Source organism: Rhinopithecus roxellana, chromosome 16, assembly GCF_007565055.1.
Source record: "Rhinopithecus roxellana isolate Shanxi Qingling chromosome 16, ASM756505v1, whole genome shotgun sequence".
Lineage (NCBI taxonomy): Eukaryota > Metazoa > Chordata > Mammalia > Primates > Cercopithecidae > Rhinopithecus > Rhinopithecus roxellana.
The window spans coordinates 72671553-72696396 of record NC_044564.1 but is presented as its reverse complement, the minus strand read 5'-3'; the positions used below and the strand labels follow the sequence as shown (position 1 = coordinate 72696396).

The 24844-nt window shown below is 36.9% G+C and overlaps 1 protein-coding gene and 1 non-coding gene across 7 annotated transcripts in view; both read right to left on the bottom strand.

Annotated features, from left to right (window-relative positions):
• Positions 1–24844, bottom strand: part of FOCAD (focadhesin) — a 327680-nt gene that overhangs the window by 214416 nt on the left and 88420 nt on the right. For all 6 annotated transcript variants that reach the window (XM_030919606.1, XM_030919604.1, XM_030919601.1 and 3 more), the window contains 4 exons: positions 22752–22956; positions 19064–19270; positions 10794–10881; positions 7549–7751 (listed from right to left, as the gene is read on the bottom strand). In XM_030919606.1, the coding sequence (XP_030775466.1) occupies positions 7549–7751; positions 10794–10881; positions 19064–19270; positions 22752–22956 (703 nt within the window). The remainder of the gene's footprint in view (positions 1–7548; positions 7752–10793; positions 10882–19063; positions 19271–22751; positions 22957–24844) is intronic.
• Positions 1685–1813, bottom strand: LOC115894087. Its single transcript, XR_004054134.1, has one exon. It is a non-coding gene; the product is annotated as a small nucleolar RNA SNORA30/SNORA37 family (small nucleolar RNA).

Genomic DNA, 24844 nt, shown 5'->3' with positions numbered 1-24844 from the left:
TGAGAAATGGCTCCTCGCAGAAATAAAGTAGTGCAGACAGGGTCAGAGGGTAGCCAAGGTGAGCTCTGTAAATAAACAACTCAGGAGAAGTCACAGATGTTAAAGAATCATTAGACATTGCTTGCTAATAAAGTAATTCAAAACATGTAGAGTGCTTTGCGACAGATTATAAATCTCTAGATTATAACTATCTGGTCAATAGAGGCTGACTTATATGAATCAGGGTAACAATTGAAAGGATGGAAAGTAAAAGTTAAGCTTTATAAAATTTTTAAATAACAGCTTTATTGAGATATAATTTGCATACTATAAAAGGTACCCTTTTAAAGTTTACAACTTATTGGATTTTAGCAATTCATTTCTAGAACTGTGTAACCAACATCACTATCTAATTTTAGAACATTTTCATCAACCCAAACAAAAATCCCATACCCATTGATAGTCACTCCTTACTCCCCCAACCCCACCTCCAGCCCTTGGCAACCACTACTCTACTCTGGTTCTATACTGGCCATTTCAAGTAGGAAACACATAATATGTGGTCCTTTGTGACCAGCTTCTTTCACTTAGCATGTTTTCAGGGTTCATCCATGTTGTTACTTGTATCAATAACTCATTTCTTTTTATTGCCAAATAATATTGCATTGTATGGATATACCATATTTTGTTTATCCATTATCAATTGATGGATATTTAGGTTGTTTCCACATTTTGGCTCTAACGAATAATGATGCTATGAACACTCAAGTTTTTGTGAGGTTATAAGTATTCAATTTTCTTGAGCATATATCTAAGAGTAGATATGAAATGTCTTTGACAATTAAATGTCACAGTAAAAACAAATGAGGAAGCTCTCACTGTATTGATAGAAAAAGATTCCCCCAAGTGAAAATATAAGATACAGATACTATGACTGGAGTGCTATCAATTTTTTTTTCAAAGAGAGTGAGGAGAAAAAGAAAATATACTTGTAGTTTTTTGTATATGCAAAGAAAAGTATGTGGACAAATACAGAAGAAATTAGTAACCACTAAATCATCTTCTGTTTTGGAGAGTGAGAACTGGACAGCTGGAATCAAAGGCAAGAAGGTAGCATTCATTATATGCAATTTTCTACTGTCGGAACCATTTGAATATATTACTATTTCAAGAAAATTACAAATTTTAAAAATTAAATAATATCTAAGTTTATATAAGTCCAGCTCTCCAAGAATATTTTTCTTCCCAAGAAGAAGGAATTCATTAACAACCATGGCCAAGTTTTTTAGACTAATGACAAACACCATAAAATTTAAAGGGCCAGGACTTCAGCACAGCCATGCCAGCTATCAGCCATTACACAATTTTTTTAAGCCTTACTTTACTCGTTTGTAAAATTTAAGAAATGACTACTTTCCTGCTTAGGTTGTAATATCTATAAAACACTTAGCACAGTGCCTGAAATTGCAAAATAAAGGGAAATAGTATTGCTGTCATCTTCAGAAGAGAAAAATAAAACTCATGTAAATGAATATAATTTGGAAATTACCATGAACCACAAGTTGAGTAAAAGCAACAATATAACAGGGACATGTAAGAGGAAACAATGAAACAGAAAGCAATCCTAGATTACTTGAACTGTTATGTCCAGGTTTAGGCTCTTAAGTTTGTTTGTCTGTTTGCCTAAGGTTAAAGCAGCAGGAGAAATTGTCCCATTGAGTGACAGCTGCCACTGGCACAGTCCCAGGGCAAGGATGCAATCAAGAGTTTTCTCTCAGCACCAGCTACCAAATCCTGGCCCTATAGCCTGAGGGAGGACCTGTGAAAGTGCTAGTAAGCTTTGCTTTTAGAGGAGAAAGTAGGTGTTTAAAAATAAAAGGCTTATGTTACATGAATTATATACCAACAAAAAATAAATCACAGAAAAAATACATTTAAATAAATACTGGGTGATTGTAAGACATCTTTTATAGGTATAAAATAACTGAGAATCTTTATTTTAAAAAACATTTAATAAAAATGTGCAGGTACATTAAGTAGTAACAATAAGACATCTGATAGTACTTCTTTGTCAAAATAGGTCTGAAAAAGAAATTGTGAACAATATTGATTTTCATTAACTGTAAAGAATGGCATTAATCTATAATAGTGACTAAAACAGGCTTAGCAAAAGTAGAGAGTGGGTATAGGAACTCAAACTTATAGACCCTTAAAAGCAAGATAGATTTTTGCTAGAGGGTATCAGTCACTCACCAGTCAAGCACTATGAAGACTCTAGCACTATGAAGACCACGACGAAGACTCTAGACATGAGTTGAGAGATTTGGGAGTGGTTTATTATAACCAAGAGATAACACACACCATCCTCAGTCCCACGTCTTTCAGAAGATGATGATAGAAGCACATCTAAGACTTACTAATTCCTTTCTAAGTTTCAACCAGAAGTCTAAAAAAAGTTTATTTCAATATACTACTAATTCACAGTTCATTTCCCTGTAAATCTGAAATACAACTGTTATTTACTCCCAAGTTCAGCACAAAGATGATAAAATATTGTGCCAAAAAAAAAAAAAAAACAAAGAAAACAAAATGAAAGTGCTGGTAACTGGATATAGGCTCTAGAATCAAACAAAATCTGAACTCCAACTCTACCCTTCACTACCTGCGTAATCCAGACAAATTAACCTCTCTAATCTCAGTTTCCTAGCTTGTAAAATAAGTATTTTAAGAATACCATCAGTGAAATGCAAAACAAAACCACAATGAAATACCACTTTACACCTACTAGGATGGCTAAATCAAAAAGATGAGACAGTAACAACAGTTGGTGAGGACAGGGAGAAATAGGAACCTTCATACACTGCTGGTGGGAATGTAGAATAGTGCAGCCCCTTTGGAAAACAATCTGTCCATTCCCCCCAACAGTGAAACATGGAGTAATCACCTTATCTAGCAATTCTACTCCTCGGTATCTACTCAAGAGAAATGAAAATATTTGTCCACACAAAAACTGATACATGAATGGTTATAGCAGCATTAGAGCCAAAAAATGGAAAAGAGCCAGAAACTCATCAACAAAAGAACAGGAAAGTAAATGTAAGGTATCCATACAATGGAATATTAGCTCTAAGAGAAAATGAGGCACTGCTACATGGCACATGCTACAACATGGACAAACCCTGAAGACATTATACTAAGTGAAAAAAGCCACTCACAAAGGACCACTTATTGTATGATTATATTTGAAGGAAATGTCCAGAACAGGCAAATCCATATAGAGACAGCAAGCAGATTAGAGACTGCCATCCTGAGGGATGAGGAAAAAATGGGGGAATTAGGGAGTGATGACTACTAGTGCAGGGGTTTTTTAGGATAATAAAAATAAAAATGTTCTAAAGTTGATTGTGGTAATGAATATATAATGCTGTGAATATACTAAAAGTCATTGAATTGTACACTTTAAATGAGTGAAGGGCATATGTGAATTACATTTCAATAAAGCTATTAAAAAAGAATTGGGTTCCCACTGCATGACAGTAAGTTATTTACCTCCTTTATGCCTCAGTTAACTCTTAGGTAAAATGAGATCAATAATTTTACCTACTTCAAAGAGTGTGAGACAAAATCAAATTAGTTAATACAAGCCAAAGTGCTTAAAACGAAGCCTGCACATATGAAGTGCTCAATAAACAACCCCATGAAGGTGGCGTTTTGTTACCCATTTTACCAGGGCCCAGATACCACATAGATTCAGTCACTAGTCCAAGGCCACACAGCTGGAAATAGATTTAAAAAAAAAAAAGAAAAGATACCTATTTCATAGTTATTGTAAGAAATATGAGTTGGCCCACATAATAACTCCTAGCATACCGCACATGTTCAATAAATGTTAACTTTAGCTATAAGTAGGACAATGACAATTCCTTGCAAATTTTATGATTTTTAAGAAACAAATATTCTGCTTACTTTATACTACTTCAAAGCAATTTCAAATAAAATCTACTTGGCAAAGCTTTCTTACCAAAGACCCAAAAGTACCATATTTAATTTTTAAAAACACACATAAGAATAAACACATGGTAGACCCCAGCTCAGTCAAGCTGTCTGTAATTGTTCTGCTGACTAAAACAGTTCCATAGAGATGAATTTTGCCTCCTGCACAATTACAAGAATTTAACTTTTAAGTCTTCTTTTCCACTTCATCTCACCCATCCACCCTTACTCCCCTCCAAAAAAAACTTTTCTGATTCTGTCTTACTTTCTGAGCCAGTTACTCAATGTGTTAACTTTCAGCTTCACATCCACCCTTCTTTGTCTATGTGATCTTACAGTTGTGCCTTTTCAGCATTTCTCCTTTGACCTCTGGTCTAATGTTAGACCTTGTAAATAGAGAGCACAGGAGAGACATTGCAAGGAAAGGAAGAAGGGGCTTCTCTTCAGGTTCCTGTGTGCTTCTTTGATTTCTCCTACCACGGCTGCTAGGGACATGCAGGATATCCCAGAGGTGGCTTCCAGTGGACCAGCTCAGCCAAATCCAGCCTGCTCACACCACAACAAGTGGTTTCCTGTGGACCAGTTCTAGCTTATGGCACCCCAGCAGACTATATCACCCAGTAGGCCTTCTCCACATTCTCTCCTACCAGGTCTGACTCTCAGTGTTGTCTGGGGAGACCTTTTTAGTTCCTTCCTTGGGAACTCTGCCTTGGTCTTAGCCTAGAGGTAGTACCTGCTCCATACATATACTACTGTAATATTCCTTAGATGCTTTTTTTTATAAGTTTTTGTAGCTAAACACCTCTTACTAATAATTATTTGCATTAAGTTTTCCTTGCTCAAATTGCCAGTGTGTTTTCTCTTTCCTGACTGGAATCTGACTCATACACTGATGTTCTTTTATCCCCCACGTTCTCTTGTGGGAGTGGAGGGGAACAAGGAGGAAGCAGAATGTTTCAAGCCCTTTAGAATTTACAATTAGTGTTCAATTTTTTATTTTTTTAATATTTATTAATTTATTTAATTTTACCTGGGGAGAATGCAATAGGTAGTGTTAAATATCACATTTAATAGCCAAGATCACACCACAGCACTCCAGCCTAGGTGGCAGAGTGAGACTCCGTCTCAAAAAAAAAAAAAAAAAAAATCAAATAGTCAAATAATCTTGACTTGGGGAAGAGGCTGGGAATATTTGGCTGAGTCTTGAAGAATGAATAGTTCAGGCAGATGATATAAAACAGCATTCTGTACAAAAGCAAAGATTCAGGAAGAGACTTGAAGAGTTTGGGGCATGTTAAATTCATAGGTGTGATTGGAATGTAAAGTTCCAGATAGGAGCAGGAAAAAAAAGCCAACAGTAAAATGTGTCTTAAATTTTTTAAAACAGTGATCATATATCTACTGAAAGCCTCCTTAAAGCAGCACAGTATCATAAGGGCTATAAGATAGTTATAGCCCTAATAGTAATTCTGCCCCTCCCCTTTACCAGCTGCTAAAGAGAAAGTCCAGATATTAGTGTTGATGAATAAGATTCACACACATCTGAGCAAATAGTAAATGAAGTACTTATGTATTAGAGTTGGGGTGATCCTCAGTAAATAACATGTGTGATTTAAAGGAACAGAATTCGTGCCCTGCCCCCACTCCCATTCAAGATCCAATCATTGTTCTATATGGGCAAACCAAGAGGTAAAGTAAAAAAGCTATTAGAAATTTTTTTTGTCAGATTTTGTACTCCTATTAGGGCTGATGCAAGAACTTCTCTCTCTTAATTCAAATCAAATACCTGTTTCAAGTTTTAAAGTTTTAGCCAAACAATTAGGATTTAGGAAGCTGTAATATACATTCAATTTGCCTATAATTATTGGCCAGTTTCTGCTACATGCTCAAACAAGAAGTAATAATGACTGGATTTGTGCTGCTGGAGCATTTAACATAAGAGGTATCTCTGCTTTTGCAGATGAAGCCACAACCATCACTCTAGTTTGTATTTACATAGTGCCGCTCTTCATGGAGATTTAAGATGCTTCTCCAGCTTCATCTTATTCAATCCTCATTTCATCCCCATAAGAGGAGTTGGAAAATAATGCTTCATTTTGATAAAGGCAAAACTCAAATATCATAACAAAAAAAGTCTGGTAAATCTAGGCCTAGAACCCAACCAATATCCAAACCATGACAATACTTGTACATTATTGTAACAGGAAAAGTGAGACTGAAAAAGCAGAAGGAGGAAGGCAGGATTGGAAAAGGAATGTGGCAGGCCTGTTGTCTTCCAGTTGGAGGCAGCAGAATAGGGGCATACACAGGGGACATCGAGAGTCATTATGCCAGGGAATATGGCAAGAGGTACCATATTAAATAAGGAAGTTTTAGTTCTTACTGATATCAGAAGTTTCAGGCATTTGAGGACTATTTCCCACCTTGGATTATCCCAGATCTAGCAATATGCTGTACTTAACCAACAGTATAATTTTAAAACATGATTCCATGTTAAAATATATTAGAGAAGTATCAGGTTAAATAGAATTAGTTCCTTTTCTGAAGAACCCTTCAGGATCTTTAACTAGTATTGTGCACTGGATTTTCAAAGAAGAAAAGATATAGCATTTCCAAACTTATCTCACGACAGGACTACTATCCCTTCTTATAGTCCAGAAGAATATGTTAAGATCTCCAACAGCATTACCTGACTGAATGATAAAGTCTGATAACAAACAGATGCTTCATCAGGAGGCAAGATTATCCGTATACCTAAATTCCACATCGACACTTTATTTAATGAGATACCATCTCACACCAGTTAGAATGGCAATCATTAAGAAGTCAGGAAACAACAGGTGTTGGAGAGGATGTGGAGAAATAGGAACACTTTTACACTGTTGGTGGGATTGTAAACTAGTTCAACCATTATGGAAAACAGTATGGCAATTCCTCAAGGATCTAGAACTAGATGTACCATATGACCCAGCCATCCCACCACTGGGTATATACCCAAAGGATTATAAATTATTCTACTACAAAGACACATGTACACGTATGTTTATTGCGGCACTATTCACAATAGCAAAGACTTGGAATCAACCCAAATGTCCATCTGTGACAGACTGGATCAAGAAAATGTGGCACATATACACCATGGAATACTATGCAGCCATAAAAAAGGATGAGTTTGCGTCCTTTGTAGGGACATGGATGCAGCTGGAAACCATCCTTCTTAGCAAACTATCACAAGAACAGAAAACCAAACACCGCATGTTCTCACTCATAGGTGGGAACTGAACAATGAGATCACTTGGATTCGGGAAGGGGAACATCACGCACTGGGGCCTATCATGGGGAGGGGGGAGGGGGGAGGAGGGAGGGATTGCATTGGGGAGTTATACATGATATAAATGATGAATTGATGGGTGCTGACGAGTTGATGGGTGCAGCACACCAACATGGCATAAGTATACATATGTAACAAACCTGCACGTTATGCACATGTACCCTAGAACTTAAACTATAATAAAAAAATAAAAAAAAAAAATTAAAAAAAAAAAAAAAAAAGAGAAACAAGGATAGATTCATTACCTTTTGGTGGTCATCTCTGTAACATTCCTGCTGTACCATTTCCAAAAGGTTTAGAGCCAACTGCTGCCTAGAGGGACCTTCTTCATCCATAGATATACAGTCTTCCAAGGCAGTAGAAGATAGTATCTGCAGAATTGGCATCACTAACAGCAGAGAGGACTTTGGGATTTTCTGATCCTCAGTAACAGAGAGGAGCTTCAAAGCTATTCATCAAAATAATAACGCACATTTTTAAAAATTAATACCACGGTCAAACAAAATGCAATTTTGCTTAAGAGTGATAAGTAAGAAAGTTTCCTTCCCTTTTACAACTGGTTCAGACGCATAACTAGGATGATAAATTTTATCCTAAGATGAAATAAAAGGAGTATAAAGAAACTATTATATAGAATAAGCTGTTAATGTATATAACTGAAAAACTGATGATACTCTTTCAGGTCAATATAAATTTTTTTAAAAATACAATTCAACATTTGTCCTTAATATCCTCTGAGATGCTAGTATTGCCCTCAGCAAACAGAGCTAAGAGACCAAGAATTCCTGGATCAGTGGACAACAAGGCCAACGTACATGCTTCCTTTACAAATGCAGCTAAGAATCCTATTAGCAGATGCTTAAGTAAACAGCAAAGTGAAGCAGGACTGCCCTTCAGCTGTAATTGCTAAGAAGGAGATTGTGAAAGTCCCAAAGTCCAGAACCAAAATAACAACAACAAACAAACAAAAAATTTAGTGAATGGTTCTTTAATATGGAAACAACTTACACATCAGACACATACAGTTATGCAATAACTGAGTTACATGTAGAGTATTAACTGAATGAGTTAAGGCATAAATATATTTTTTCACAATAATTTTTCAAAGTGATGTAATTAACCCTGATTTACTAAAAGATGTTATTCATGGGCTTCAAAGTTACATTATCAAAATATTCTACTGATTTCCCCACTACAGCAAAAATAATTCTTCAAGCCTTGAATCATGTCAATGAGTTGTCAGCATTTTATTTTACATCATCTGGAGGTCAAACCTTAACATGATATTAAGTACAAACACCTGTTACTCTAACACTACTAATTTACTTTTCTTGTCTAAATATTGGTCTTAATCCATAATTGTTTCTGATACCGTCTCTACTAAAAATCCATTATCTTTAATATAACAGGAAATGAATATAATACCAATATTTTAATACCCTCTATTAAAAACCTAAATATTCCAGGCATTTTTATAAATTGCTATTCATAATCAAGGCTACAGTTAACAATTACATAGTGTAATATTACATTAATGTAAAAATAAACATATACATAAATCTTTTAAATTTGGAATAATCAATATTCTCTTGGTGATCCTATTTATTTGAATACTCTTTCCCCATAGCTCTTCCTTACTTTCTGACAAGACATATTGGCTTAGCAGTGCTCAGTACAGTTTATTCACTCCAAGGTAACTTTAAGTCAGAGACGTTGGTTTACGAGAGAAAGAAAAAGTCTGCTAACCAGCAAATAATGAAAGTATTTGAGTGTTTGATACTGTATTATCTTTCTCTTACACATGAACCACAATATAAGAACATAGCTTCAGAATTTGAAATGTAGCTTTTCAGAGGCTTGAGAATTTTTTTGTCGAAAAACAAAATCCATTCATATGAAATGTCTAGAAAAGGCAAATCTATAGAGACAAAAAGCAGATTAGTGTTTCTCTGGGGCTGAGGGTGAAAATGAGGATTAACTACAAACGGTCACAAGAAATTTTGGGCGGATGATGGAAATATTCTAAAACCAAATAGTGGTGCTGGTTGCACAAATCTATAAATTTACTAGAAAACACTTTATTCTGAATTTTATGGTACATAAATTACACTTCAATAAAGCTGTTTTAAAAAATAAAACTATAGCTGTCAGAAGTACCAGCACTGGTAAATTATACTTATGGGAAGATCCCATGTGCACTGCTATAAGAAAAAGGCAAAAATGGGATCAGACTGCAGAGGGAAGGCATAAGTAAACATAAAGCCAGTAACCAAATGCAGGGTAGGAATCAAAGTCTAGGAGCCAAGGATCCCCTCCATGTGTTAAAGCCATTTCCAAGACACTCTATGGGTGAAAGAGCAATTCACTCCCAAAATCATGAATTAAAATGCCCAGAAGAATGAGCTATACAGTAAGTATTTATCTCACACACTTTTTCTTTTCTTTTTTTTTTTTTTTTTTTTGAGACAGAGTTTCGCTCTTGTTGCCCAAGCTGGAGTGCAATGGCATGATCTTGGCTCACTACAACCTCTGCCTCCCAGGTTCAGGTGATTCTCTTGCCTCAGCCTCCCAAATCACTGGGATTACAGGCATGCACCACCACGCCCGGCTAATTTTTTTTTGTATTTTTAGTAGAAACAGGGTTTCACCATATCAGCCAGGCTTGGTCTCGAACTCCTGACCTCAGGTGACCCAGCCACCTCAGCCTCCCAAAGTGCTGGGATTACAGGCATGAGCCACCACGCCTGGCCTCTCACATACTTTTTAAAAATAAGAATGGCAGTATATTAAAATATCATGGCACTATACAGCATAATTTAGAGCTCTCATTGTTATGTGGATTATTTTGGATCAGACCAAGTAAAGTGAGGCAACACCAATGTAAAAGCCACATTTTAAAAGTATGACTTGTTTACCAATCTGCCAGATAGGGCAACTAGCTGCTTTACCACATTCTTCTTAACTAGAACATTTTTGCCTCTCTTGGCCCCCTCCTTCACTTTTCTTTAAATCAATACTGGACTGTCAAAAGAATATTATCTTTCATTTGTTCTAGCTAGATTAAAGCAATAACCATAAGTTAAATTCTGTTCAATGTAGCACATTTTGAATAGTAAAGGTATGGAGAGTTTTAAAATAACTGCAACTACTAAACACTTTTCTTTCAAGGATTTTATACTAAAGCTTTCCATTTTGCTATACAATGCTGAATAAGGTGATATGCCATTCAATATATTCCTGAATGTTACTGCTATATAAGGTCAGATTATAACCTTCCAACATGCAGCCGAGATACTTGGTAAATTATGTTATATCAAAGCTTGCACAAGGTAATACCTAATTAGACAAGAAAAAAATTCTATTTTATAATTTTAAAAATTACAGATGGAAACTCAAAATACACAGGATAGCACGATACATAGTTCAAGTGAATCCTGTCAATACTCATGTTATATCTGTATTTTACTCTAGTGACTGTATTTTTATTTACCTAGATTTAAGATTGGCTTCTGCTGACTTGCTGGAGTCTGTAGAAGTAGTAAAGCTATTCCAATTACGACCAGTTCAACAGGAAAGTCCTAAAAGAACAGAGGGGAAAAAAGGAGTTGTTAAAGAAGTTCCCAGAACCATGGCTTTGTAACATGTATCCAGGAAGAATATATTTAATATGAAAGACTGCAAGCCTATTACACAAATTTATTCACACAGCAAGTGTGCTCTACTAAAGAAAGAATTGGTCAGCCAGGTGCGGCGGCTCATGCCTGTAATCCCAACACTTTGGGAGGCCGAGGCGGGTGGATCACGAGGTCAGGAGTTTGAGACTAGCCCAGCCAACTTGGTGAAACTCTGTCTCTACTAAAAAAACACAAAAAAATTAGCTGGGAGTGGTAGCAGGCACTATAATCCCAGCTACTCAGGAGGCAGAGGCAGAGAATTGCTTGACTCGGGAGGCGGAGGTTGCAGTGAGCCGAGATGGTGCCACTGCACTCCAGCCTGGGTGGCAAAGCAAGACTCCATCCCCCAAAAAAAGAGAAAGAATTGGTCGATGCCACACACTTACACATAAATTCAAAATGTTGTATTATATGGCCAAAAAGCAAGAAGCTATAAACCAAATAATTCAGAGGGAAAACTCAACACAGCAGATCAGCAAGTCTTCTAAACAGTCAATGTTTGCAAACCATTGAAAGTTGCCTAAAATACTAAATTTAATAATATTTCATTTCTGTAAACTGGTTCAATATCCTACTTACCTAATACAGACATGATCCATCTATATAACTTGCATAAGGAATTACACTAAACAAATTTAGTAAATCATGTTATAATAAAAGAAATATTAGTGCCAGGGAGGTAGAGACTATTTTCAAATTACTGTAATTCATTAAGCATTAAATGCAGCAGAGCAATGACCATAGAAATAACCAAGTATATAAACAAAACGAAAAAAAAAAGACATGTGTATTAGGCTTTAATAAACATTAATAAAACACAAGTGACATGTTATTTGAGGTTTTTAAATAAAGAAAATCTTAATGTATTATGGTACTAAAGAAGAAAGGTTCAGCTAAAATGACTATTCTGAAGTTTACAGAAGTGCCTGCAGAGCAGAAGTACCTATGAATAATAAAGACAGGCTAAACACACACACACACAACACACACACACACACACAAACAACAACAACAACAGGAAAATAAGGAAATCTGTGAGTTAGAGCCACATGTTAAAGGACCACCTGCCTGAGTGAAAACAATACAATCTGGCACACTCAGAAGTTATAATCTTGAAGATACTATCAATTAACAAATACCCTCTAAAATCTCAGTTTTACCATTCGAAGAGTGAAATTAACCTACAAAATCCTCTCATGTGCTTGTTTATGGACTTTTGAAAAACAAAACAGCAAAAGAAAAAAATTTGTGAATTTTAAAAAATGGGATATATTCCAATCTATGTATTTTGGGAATATATGTGTTCACTGTTTTGAAATAGAGTTGAGAACAATGAAGCACTCTTATCTATTTGAGGATAATACATGCATTTCGAAACCAACACACTTACAGTATATACTATTACACCATTCTTTGCTATATCTTCCCCAATTTCATTTCAATTTCTGCATGTCCATAAAAAACAAATGGAAAACCAGCAAGATCATTTAAACCTCAGATTCACTAGATTCCAAGAGAATCAACAACAAAGAAAAGCACTGCTATATAGTAACTCTACTATTGGAAAGCCTTTTTCACAGAAGCTATTACTGCAAGGGCCATAAAGTAGCTTTTTAGAGTTCTGAAATGGAATAGAAGTATTTTTATTGAGTGGATGGAACTTAAAAGTATGAAGGCAAAAATGAAAATGGCCTTTTCCAGGACGGGTGAGACTGGCCTGTTCAGAATAGAGGGTGAAAGGAAAAGAGTGGAGATTCAAGATCAAAACTAAGGAAAAGTAGATGGTGGAGGATTAGATCACATAAATCTAAAACTACTTACAAGTTTAGTGGTTACAAGTTTTTTGACTGATCGATTTTTAATGGACACCCAAAGGATGGTACCATTTAATAAGATCTTTTAATAAAACCCAGTGTTGGACATCCCATTTGCACACTTCAAATGCTACAGCTACTGCTGTGGTAACTGGTTCTGCACAGATGCAACCTAATGGTTGCCCCCTAAGTCCCCACCATACACCTCTTGCTTCCTGCCCCAGAACAGCACACTCTAGAAGTACAAGGAAGTTAAAGCCCCATAGGCCAAAGCTGACAAATCGGCAATAGTACCCAATAGATAAATGCTTTCCCATTAATTCCAGATCCTTCTTTCATAAGGCTTCTCAGAAGATTCTGTGGGATCAAGCAACTAGTTGCTTGTAGCAGTAGCCTACTTGATGATGCCTGTATTGCCTCTCCCACCTTCCATACTTCACTCCTCTTGTCCCTCTCCACCTGCTTGCTGGGATCACATTGGCAGATGAACTCCAGTCACATAAGCCTTTGCTTTTGTAGGAACCCAGTCTCTACTTTTGCCTTTAGGGAAACTCAGGCCAACTCACAGCCTGAAAATAAAATAAATAAATAAAAATTCAATAAAAGAGGAAAATAAAATACATAAAATAAAATAAGAAACTTTTAAAAAATGAAATAAAATACAAAAAAAAAAAAAAATGAGTAAATGCCTTTATACTCAGTCACAAATGTTGGAGTCCCAGTAACAGAAAACAACCTGGAGTCCATATTTTTTGTCCTCAAGTCAAATGAAAGTAGCACTAAACACCACCTATGTACCAGGCAGTAAGTACATAAGCTGGGTCTACGAATGCCACTGTGGACAAAATAGTCCCTTTTCTCAGGGATTTTACAGTAAAGTCATGGAAAAGTATTTTTAAAGAGAAAACAAGGCATGACAAGGTAGCAGACAAAACAAAGATGGTGGCCCAACTCACACAATCCTCCAGTGCCACAACTTTGCTACATACTCTGTTCCCCTTGCCAGAGCTTCATCAAGCCAAAATGGGCCAAACAGATCATTTTTCCTACAAAATCTGAAAACTGAGACACACAGTGAAGAAAGTTGGTTGGAACTGAGTCATCAGCTAGTAGTGTCTTAGAAATCACAAGTTTCCGACCCTTCCCAATGCTGAAATGTTTCACTCATTCTTCACTTTGAGAGCTACTCAATCTCCTCCCAATGAGCATCATTTTTGCCTAATTTTGCTGGTCAGGGTGCATTTATTTTGCTTGAAATGTAAAGGACCTTAAATTACGATCATTCTAATCAGGCTAAAAATGGCTCAACTAAGACCAAATCCACAAAAACTAATGCGGCCTAAGAAATAAATCAATTTTCAATATACAATGATACAACTCTGATATAAGAGTAGAAAGAGAACAGAGTGGGGAAAAAGTTAATATAATATTTGAACAAAATATCCAGTTGATAAAGCCAGTGATACAGAAATGTGGGTATGGTGTCAAAATACATAAGACTGCTTCGTTCTACTTCATTTTATTTCAAATTATAGTACATATAGACCTATAGTATATGTTTGCAAATTAATTTTCCTAGGCTCACTTTTTTAACCTCAGGAACACTAAGATGGGGATGGGGACAGAAAACTTCATAACACAAATATTTCAACAGTTCTACTAATTGTTATTTCCTTCTAAAACTGTTAAAAATATTGGGCAAATGAGAGACATAAATAGGACTTTCCTTCATCAAAAATATTTTCATTCTTCTAAATGACATTAGTATCCTGTGACTCTACATTATAATCAAAAACATTTTAAAAATTAGATTCAAGAGCCAACTTTATATTAATAGATTCCCAGTGGCCAAAATAAGACAATTTAAAATTCAATAAGGATAATATCTATGATAGACTGAAGTGCATCAAATATGTTTAAATTCATGAATTCATAATACTTTTTAAAGTTAGTAAAGAAAACGGCAAAAGAGTAAAGCATTTATCCTAACTTTCCTTTACCACTGGATAACCAACTAGTAGGCTGTTGGGGGAGGAGGGTTCTTTTTATGGAAGTATTCCAGCTAATAAATGAAGAAGGAATGATAGGATTAGAACATTACCACTCTGCAACTCCTAATTAACGGAACTAGGCATTGAGTATCAACAACTACTAACATCATAAAAAGAAAAGCAACACACATTGTGCCTCTTGATGACAGAACACACCACCCCCTGTAGTCTTGGAAACAAAAAACAAAATATCCTGAATCCAATCAAGCCTTTAGAGCTAACTACCTTTGAACAGAGAAACACTTTAAAGCAGCGGTCCCCGGCTTTTTTGGCACCACGGGCTGGCTTCATGGAAGACAATTTTTCCACACATCTTGGGCAGTGAATGGTTTCGGGATGAAACTGTCCCACTTCAGATCATCAGGCATTATTTAGATTCTTATAAGGAGTACACAACCTATATCTCTCGCATGCACAGTTCACAACAGGGTTCATGCTCCTGTGAGAATCTAATGCATCAGCTGATCTGGCAGTAATGCTGGCTCACTGGGCTGCTCACCTCCTGTGTGTGGCCCAGTTCCTAACAAGCAAGGAACCGATACCAGTCTGTGGCCCAGGAGTTGGGGACCACTGTATTAAAGTGCACCATATGGATGCAATCAGCAAAATCCACAAGATAGGAAACTCTCCAGCTCACACAAGCCAGGTTATTCAGTACACAAACTGCAGGGAAGAAAAGTGGGGGAGGACACGAAAGGGGATGAACTTTAATTGGAAAGAAACTTAAAAGATCTCACACACACACATAGCCCAAAACATATTATGGTGATTAGAGTTACACACTGAGATGATAAAAGTATAAAGAAATGTAAGGAAGTGGTTACTACAGAAGTCAGAATAGTCAGGGGAAAGAGGAGGTTATGATTAGGACTGGGCTTGTGGAGAACTTCTGTGGTGGCTAGAAACTTCTATTTCTTGATCTGTGTGATGGTTTCAAAGTTCTATGTTTTGATCTATGTGCTATTTGGCTTATGTGCAAAATAAATGATAAAATCCCCCGTGGGTGCTACTTTAAAATAGAGATATTTGGGCTGCACTTAGACCCGCTAATTCAATATCATTAGGGATAAGGCCCAGGCATGTGCATTTTTAACAGACTCTGCCTAGTGATTTTTATGCACACTAGTTTGAACCATTTGACTAAAACATGAGCTTCATGAACCTTGTCTGCTTTCAACTAATTGCCATAGCAAAGTGTTTGTCATAGGCATCTGCTTAATAAATACACGCTAAGGGTGGGAGGGAAATATACAAAAAAATGGTCAGAGAATTATACTAAAAAGGACTAAACTCTATGAAATTATAATTGCTACTCATATGAATCTACTAAAAATACAGGAAAAATATGGGGCTTACCCATGGATATTACATTTACAGTTAACAGAACTGGCAATTTATCTACATAATATTGATCTATAAAATATCTTTCTGTATAATATTTAACTATAAAACATCTATATGCATTTATATACTATCTATATGACATATAACATAGTTATATCTGTAAGATATAATTATACCTGATATATATTATATATATCTACTATACATAAGATACATATATAACTATACAGTAGGAAAATGTTATTTAGAGTCCCAGTATATGTAAAGTCATTCTAATCATAAGATTGGCAAATTGACAAATGACTTATAATACTTGAGTCTTCCTGGGTTCCCATCTTCCATCAAAATCTACATTTACTCTCTCATTTCCTCACCTGCCATTCACGCTCCCTTAATTCCAATATCCCCACCACCACCACCACCACTCTGCTGAAACTGCTCCCTCTAATGTTAACAATAAGCTTTTATGTGCTACATCCTGAGAATACTTTCCATCCCTTACTTTTACACCATTGCTCTATGACACATGACACTGTTGACCATTCCCCCTTATTGAGATATTCCTTCCCTTGATTTTCTTGTCATCTGTCTCTGCTGGTTATATATGATCCTTCTAGACATATTTTCTCAGACTCCTCTTTATCAGTAAATTCCAAACAACAACCACCCCAGAGTTCCACCACAAGCCCTGTCATCCAATCCCATGTTTAAAATCCCCACTCCAAAGTTAATGTCTACAAATGTACACCTTTAGCCTAGACTTCTAGCCTGAATTTTAAAACCATATATCCAACTATCTATTATCCATACATACCTCGAGTCAAGCATATCTGAAATAAAATTAATCATCTTCCTTCCAACATCAGCTACCATTTCTCAAAGTAAATGGCATCATCCAGTAGCCCAAAATAGAAAGCTGAGATTCTATCAAGAACCCTTCTCCTTGACCATCTAATCAATCATAAAGACCTACTGATTCTATCTTCTGTGTCTCCCTTTTCCCACTTCCATTTCCCTCATTAGGTCCTCACTATGGACTGAACTGTGTCCTCCCAAAATGTATTTGTTGAAGCCCTAAACCTCATGTGACTGTATTTGGAGGGAGGAAGTAATTAAGGTTAAGTGAGGTCATCAGGGTGGGGCCCTAATCCAATCTGGATAGTGTCCTCACAAGAAAAGACACCAGAGAGCTCATACTCTCCCTACCATGCAAGGAAAGCCAGCTGCAAGCCAGGAAGAGTCCTCATCAAGAACAGAATCAGCCAGCACCCCGTGCTTGGACTCTCCAGCCTTCAGAACTCTGAGAAATAATTTTATTCGTTTATTTATGTATTTTGAGACAAAGTCCTGCTGTGTCACGCAGGCTGGAGTGCAGTGGCGCGAACTCGGCTCAATGCAACCTCTGCCTCCAGGTTCAAGCAACTCTCCTGCCTCAGCATCATGAGTAGATTACAGGCGTGTACCACCACACCCAGTTAATTTTTCATATTTTTAGTAGAGGTGAAGTTTCACCATGTTGGTCAGGCTGCTCTCGAACTCCTGACCTCAAATAATCTGCCACCTCGGCCTCCCAAAGTGCTGGGATTATAGGTATGAGCCACTGCACCCGACCAATAAATACGTTTTTGTTGGTTAAGCTACCCAGTCTGTGGCAGCCCTAACTGCCTAAGACATCCTCCTCGCTTCCTACCCTATTAGTGGTGTGTGGCCCCAAACTCTTCTCCACCCACCTACAAGAAAGATCTTCCACACATTAAAAACTGAGATCTGCTGAAAGGTCTCAAAGAGCATAGAGGATAAAATGTAAACTCATTTGCATGGCATGGAAGACAGGCCCAGCCCTATTTGCCACATCTTAATCCTTCAGCAATATCAAACATCCTCTTGTGTTTTTTTTTTGTTTTTTTTTTTTTTAATAAGCCAAGCCTGACAACTCTTTCATGTTTCTTTATTTGGGCCCATGCTGTTCAACAGCTGGAATGCCCTTCCCAGGCCCTTGTACCAGGCACATTCCACTCAGTCTTCAAATCTCAACTCATGCCCTACCTCCTGAAACTTGTTCTCCCATTAAACTTTAAATATACTCCCATAAAATCTTTTCTCTTATTGTACTATAATTTAGTTACTGCATGTCTGTAAGCCTCTTGAGGTCATAGAATTTACCTTTTCATCTATGTATTCTATAAAGCCTGGCATATAGTAAATGTTCAATACTTGTGTTCTGCATGAATAAACGGAAAAAAAAAGTCACAGTGGTGATCTTTAAATGATGATCTGAAGAGTATTTTAATGATTTCTTTTTCTAACAAATGATATTAGTAGTAGTGCAATAGCAATATGCTCTAATGGTATAAGATCAAAATGCCTCTGATATGCAAACTAAATGAGCACATCCACCCAGTTATTGAAAGACTCACTTGAGTGATAACTGACACAATAAAATGTCTATCTGATATGGTTTGGATCTCTGGCCCTGCCCAAATCTCATGTTGAACTGTAATCCCCAATGTTGGAAGTGGGGTCTGGTGCAGGTGACTGGATCACAAAGGTGTTCCTCATTAATGGTTTAGCACAATCCTCCTGGTGCCGTTCTTGTGATAGTGATTGAGATCTGGTTGTTTAAAAGTGTGTAGCATCTCCCCACTCCTCTCTCTCACTGCTGCACCAGCCATGTGAAGCGCTGGCTCCTGCTTCACCTTCCGCCATGATTGTAAGTTTCCTGAGGCCTCCCCAGAAGCTAAGTAGATGCCAGCACCATGCATCCTGTACAGACTGCCAAACTGTAAGCCAATTAAGCCTCTTTTCTTTATAAATTACCAAGTCTCAGGTATTTCTTTATAGCAATGCATGAACAGTATAATGTACTACTATCCTTACCTCCTTCAGAAGTTCAACACTGTGCTCTAAAAGGTGAATTAAAGATGAACATTCGCCAGTTATCTTTAAGCTGACTTCACAGACACACAGCAGCTGAAGAGTCATCTGGGTAAGCTGAATTTTCCAGAAAACAGGATGACGCAAAAGGCTTAAATATACTTCCTCAATAAACATCATCGCTTCTGTTGTCTGTATCAAATCTTTTATCTGTTTTAAAAAGTCATTATATGATATTAAAAAATACACAAACCAAAGGATAATTTTAAGGTACACAAAAAGCTTTCAACAATATAATTTTTTCTCTAAACCTATAAAGACTTAAAGGAGATGAAAAAAAGTTACAGAACTCAATGAAGGATTAACTATACAACTGCACCTTATCCTTTGGTTATTAACCAAAATCCAATTTGCTACTGTTTTTGTTACTGCTGGCTGACACAAATTTCTCTTCCTTTATTTTTCTAGCTTCTCTGAGTGCAGATATCTTAAAACAAGTTACATGACAATGCCAACATGTTGAGGGAAATTAAGTTTGGTTTTGAATTCTCCAAATGAACTCTCATTTCTACAATTCCAACATAGATAACCTGATAGTAAAGGGTCAGCATGTTATTCTAACATGGTACTAAGCCCTTTATCTGCAAGATATTTGCTCAGACAGCCTTAACTGAGAGTATCATTTCCACATTTGGCAGATATAGTAAAAGACCATATTCAAATGGTAGTCTTCTCAACAGGCTAATGTATTAGATAGGAAGGACTTGGGTGCTCTTGAAAATCCCAATGCAATTCAAACCCAGCTGTTCTGATCAAAATTCTGGAGTTGGTATTAAGGATATGGTCCTGCTCACAGACACACTGGCATTTCCCAGAGATTACAAACAATGGACCATCTGCTTCCATCAGGAGCCTGTGTCTGTTAAATTCATCAAGAAGAAAGCCTACGGTTGACCAGCTGTACCTTTTACCAGTGTGGTTATCACCATAATAACACAAATGACTATTAGTTATACACAGAGACAAAAATTAGTTGCTAGCAAACAAGAAAAAAAAGATACTAAAAGATCAAAGAGAAGAAATAGCAGAAAACATTGTTATAAAAAATAAACAGTCTGGTATAAATTATTTTGCTGTCTTGCAAACATACAGTAGGAAAGTCAAAAGGCCACAAAATAAAGCCTAATGTTTATTTGACAATATATTTCCTTGAGTGCATTTATGTGCACATTTCTAATTTTCCATTAAAAAAAATTCAAAAGACAACCTCAGCAAGCTAGCATTAAAGGCTCTCTAATCTTTAACATTATCTAAGTTCTTTTTTTTTTTTTTTTTTTTGAGACGGAGTCTCGCTCTGCCGCCCAGGTTGGAGTGCTGTGGCCGGATCTCAGCTCACTGCAAGCTCCGCCTCCCGGGTTCACGCCATTCTCCTGCCTCAGCCTCCCGAGTAGCTGGGACTACAGGCGCCCACCACCTCGCCCGGCTAATTTTTTTGTATGTTTTAGTAGAGACGGGGTTTCACCGTGTTAGCCAGGATGGTCTCAATCTCCTGACCTCATGATCCACCCGTCTCGGCCTCCCAAAGTACTGGGATTACAGGCTTGAGCCACCGCGCCCGGCCAACATTATCTAAGTTCTAAACAAGCATAATTTTGAAGTAACATTCTGTCTTTATGTAGAAATATATTATTTAATAATACAATAGGTAATATGTGAGGTGACAGGAATCACCATTAAAATGAAAAGGACAATTCTACATCTATAAAATGAAAGAGCAACTGGCATGAGAAGAACTAGAAAAAGGAGTTTCACTGACCATTCTTTCATCATTGGTCAACAAGGTTGCATGGTTATTTCTAAAACTTGTTTTATAAAATGTAAATGTGATTCTATCCTAGTGCTCAGTATAAGTAAGACCACATCAACAGCATTGCAGTCATCTCTAAGAACATCATTTCATAGTAGCACATTTTGAGCACCAATAAACTAGAAAATTCCTGGCAAAACAAAACAGAGAAAAGTCGGGAAACCATTTGCAATGGAGAGATTAAGAAAGTGAAGAAAAAAATAAGGAAGGGAGGGAGGTGAGGAAGAAACGAAGGAAGGAAAAATGGGAAGGAAAGAAGGGAGAAAAACAAGACAAGAGAAGATACAGATGGGTTTTTGTTAAAAGCTTATGAAAGCTTTTAAAAAAAGCATTTCTGAGAAGAATGAAAACGAATGAGTAATTAGAAAAATGAAGGTCAATAAGTACTTGCTAAAAAAAAAAATGGTTGCCTTGCAAAATAGTATTCTTCCTCTATCAACATTCAATTAGCCATAAGATAGTCATGTTCCAGAGAGTATAAGAAACATCTGTATTGGGTGGGAAATGGACTATATTCTCTCTAAGACCACTTCCAACCCTCACATGCTTCATTCTAGTAACGCTGATTTGTTAAACCGATTAAGTATGCTAATATCACTAGTTCCAGTACTTCCAAATGATGTATTCCCTTTTTTCTCACATAATTGTTAGGTTAAAAAGCCACAGATTCCCAGAAATATTCCACATAGCTCATTTCTAGAAGCATTTAAGCTTGTCAACACAGGTTCATAAGATGAAGACAAACCTTTGCCAAGGAGCACAGCACAGGGTAATGCAGCCATGATGTGAAAAATATACCCTAGTTCAAGATGTTGTGCCTAAACATTGCTCTATTGCGCGCACAAAACAAAAGCTTTGGAAAAGCCACAGGAGAATTCATTTTAATTAAATTTTCTCTGCCTTGATTACAGGAAAGCCTATTTATGAGTCGCAAAGGAAAGATTTACTCTAGTCACTCCTTGCTAACACAAACTTAAAACAGGTCATGTGTGACCTCAAGTGATCACTTTGAAATATGTTCACAGATTCCCTCCATCAGCTAAGCAGCATGGTGCTCAGATTCCAGTCAAATAGCAAACCTAGATGATGGGAAGAGATGGACTGATAAATGAATCACTACACTAAAATCCCAACACCTGGGCAACTGGATTTTTTTTTTCATTTGCAGTTACAGAGACAATGACTCAAATTTCTCTTTCCCCTGAACTGTGTCCGTGTTTTCTCCATACCTCCGTTAACCACTTTTCATCTTTCTACTTTGAATTATAAGAATATATGTACAGTACTTGTCCTAACTCATTTACTACATGTGTGCTTCTCAAGAGCAGGATCCCTGAGAGCTGCTGCGTATGTTCCAAGGGGACATGTGGAAGCTGGAATCTAGCTGGCACTCAGCTGGCCAGGCTTTGCATCATCAGAGCTATTTATGCCCTGAGACACACCCCCCCCTTTTTTTTTTTCCAATGTGCACAGAGGTCTTTTTTTTCCTTCTTACTGTCCCAATGTCTATACAGAAGAAACTCAACTCAAAATCTTTTACCTGATAACTGTTTCTTAAACAAAGGAAAGTTTTCACGCCTGCTAATCCCAAAATAGACTATGTTGATTTATAATTTCTGTGAATTTAGTTAACATCAAACATAATACACTCATGTTCAATCTAGATTTTGTTTTTTTCATCTTCCCCAAAAGATTGTAAGCATTTCTAGAGTGAAGATCATGTCTGAGTTTGCCAAATCACTTATTTTCTAGAACTTCTTTGTCTGTGATAATAACAACAGTTACCGATGCCGATGCTGTATTTGTGGAGGACGAAGACCTTACCTGCAAACATGGAACCATGTCACAACACAGTTGAAGTATCTGCTGTTCCAGTATTGATGGTTGATCTTTGTCACAAAGAACCTGGGGTTGAAGTAAGACTTTCAGCAGGGCTAGTCGGAGTTTAGCATATTCTTGTAACTGAGATGGTTCACAATACAGATACCACAGAAATGGTGCCATTATTTGAATGCATGAAACTTCTGACCTATAAGACATGAAATATGTTAGCCAGTTAATGAGCTAAACACACTATCATGCAGGTAAAGTAGCAAATATCAACTTACAGTTAATGAAATAACATAAACTACCATATCATCAAGTGTAACTTCTTTTTATGATTCTTCTCTTCCACTATGACCTGCCTACATCTATGCCAAACAGTTCTTTGTACACTGAGGAAAATTATTCAACACCTGGAGACTGTAAGCTAGATACCCAGGATGAAGAGAGTCTCTATTTGCACATTAGAACTGCAACTACATCTCCAAAATCAGTCTTTAGTGAACATAAGAATCATCTGGGCCGGGCGCGGTGGCTCACGCCTGTAAAAATCCCAGCACTTTGGGAGGCCGAGGCGGGCGAATCATGAGGTCAGGAGACAGAGACCATCCTGGCCAACATGGTGAAACTGAGATCGCGCCACTGCACTCCAGCCTGGCAACAGAGAGAGACTCCATCTTAAAAACAAAACAAAACAAAACAAAACAAAAAAAGATATCAGGATCACCTCTCCAGGAGTATGAAACAAACAGGCTTTTTTGGAAAAAACTCTATAGGTGAGGATCTATCTACATAAAACAAACCCAGACAAACATCCCAAGATGATTATGATGACAGTTAACATTTACTTGTTAACCTGTTAACCCTTACAGTGTTCAAGTTACTGCATTTTACGTCTTTAAATCCATTTAATCCTCACCACAACCCCATGAAATAAAAAATAATATTATCCTCATAACACAGATAAAGAAACTGAAGGAGAGAGAGGTGAAGTAATTTGTCAAAGTCTTCTTAAGCACTTCCCACTCTACTAATCTTTTTTATCTGTTTAGATTTCATTATATCCTGAAAACTCCTAGTCCAAATTCACTAAAATACCAGAATGATCATCAAAAATAAAAATACGGTCACGTCATTAGCCTAAACAGTATGTAGCCCAATTCACACATACCCTCCATCATTTGGCCTCTGTTTATCTTTCCAGCTTCATTTCTTCCTCTTCATTCACCACTAAACCACACTAAACTCCCTTCAGGTCTTTATCAAGCCATCTGGGCTTTCTTCTCACTTGCTATTCCCTCTATCTGTAATATTCTCCCCTTCTACCCTTCCTATTCTTTCTCCTACCTAGTTTCTATCATCCTTCAGTTACCTGCTTTAAAATGACTTTCTCAGGTCCTTCCTCCACACTTCACCTTCATCAGATAACATCAGATGGGCTTTTAAGATATAATGCCTTTATTGTCATTACATTTTTTTTAAGAGACAGGGTCTTGCTACATTGCCCAGGCTAGAGTGCAATGGCTATTCACAGGCACAATAATAGTGCATTCCAGCCTTGAATTCCTGGGCTCAAGCAATCCTCCTGCCTCAGTCTCCCAAGTAGCTGAGACTACAGGCTGTTATCATTACATACTTAATATCTGTATCCCCTGCCAGACTATAAACCAAATGAGGCCACGGATTTCTGTTTACTGCTACTATCACCAATAACTGTATATACTAGGCCTTCAAAGAGACGCTCATATAATTCAGTTACACTAAGTTACAAAGTAGTTTCATAATTAGTATGCAATTAAATGTCATGATTTTATTTTCTAATGTTTTCCACATTATATATAAGGAATGATTAGATAAGATACAAATTAGAAAAAAGAATTATCTATCCTCAAGAAGCATACGGTCTGACAGAGACAATCAGTTATAATCCTGAACTAGATGACAGAAAGTGAAAACTGCCAAAAGAATGGTATAAAGTGCAATTGCTTCATGGAAGAAACGGTATTTAAATTATGTTTTACTGTTCTCATTTAAGAATGGGAGCTAAACCTTGGGTTCACACAGACATAAAGATGGGAACAACAGACACTGGG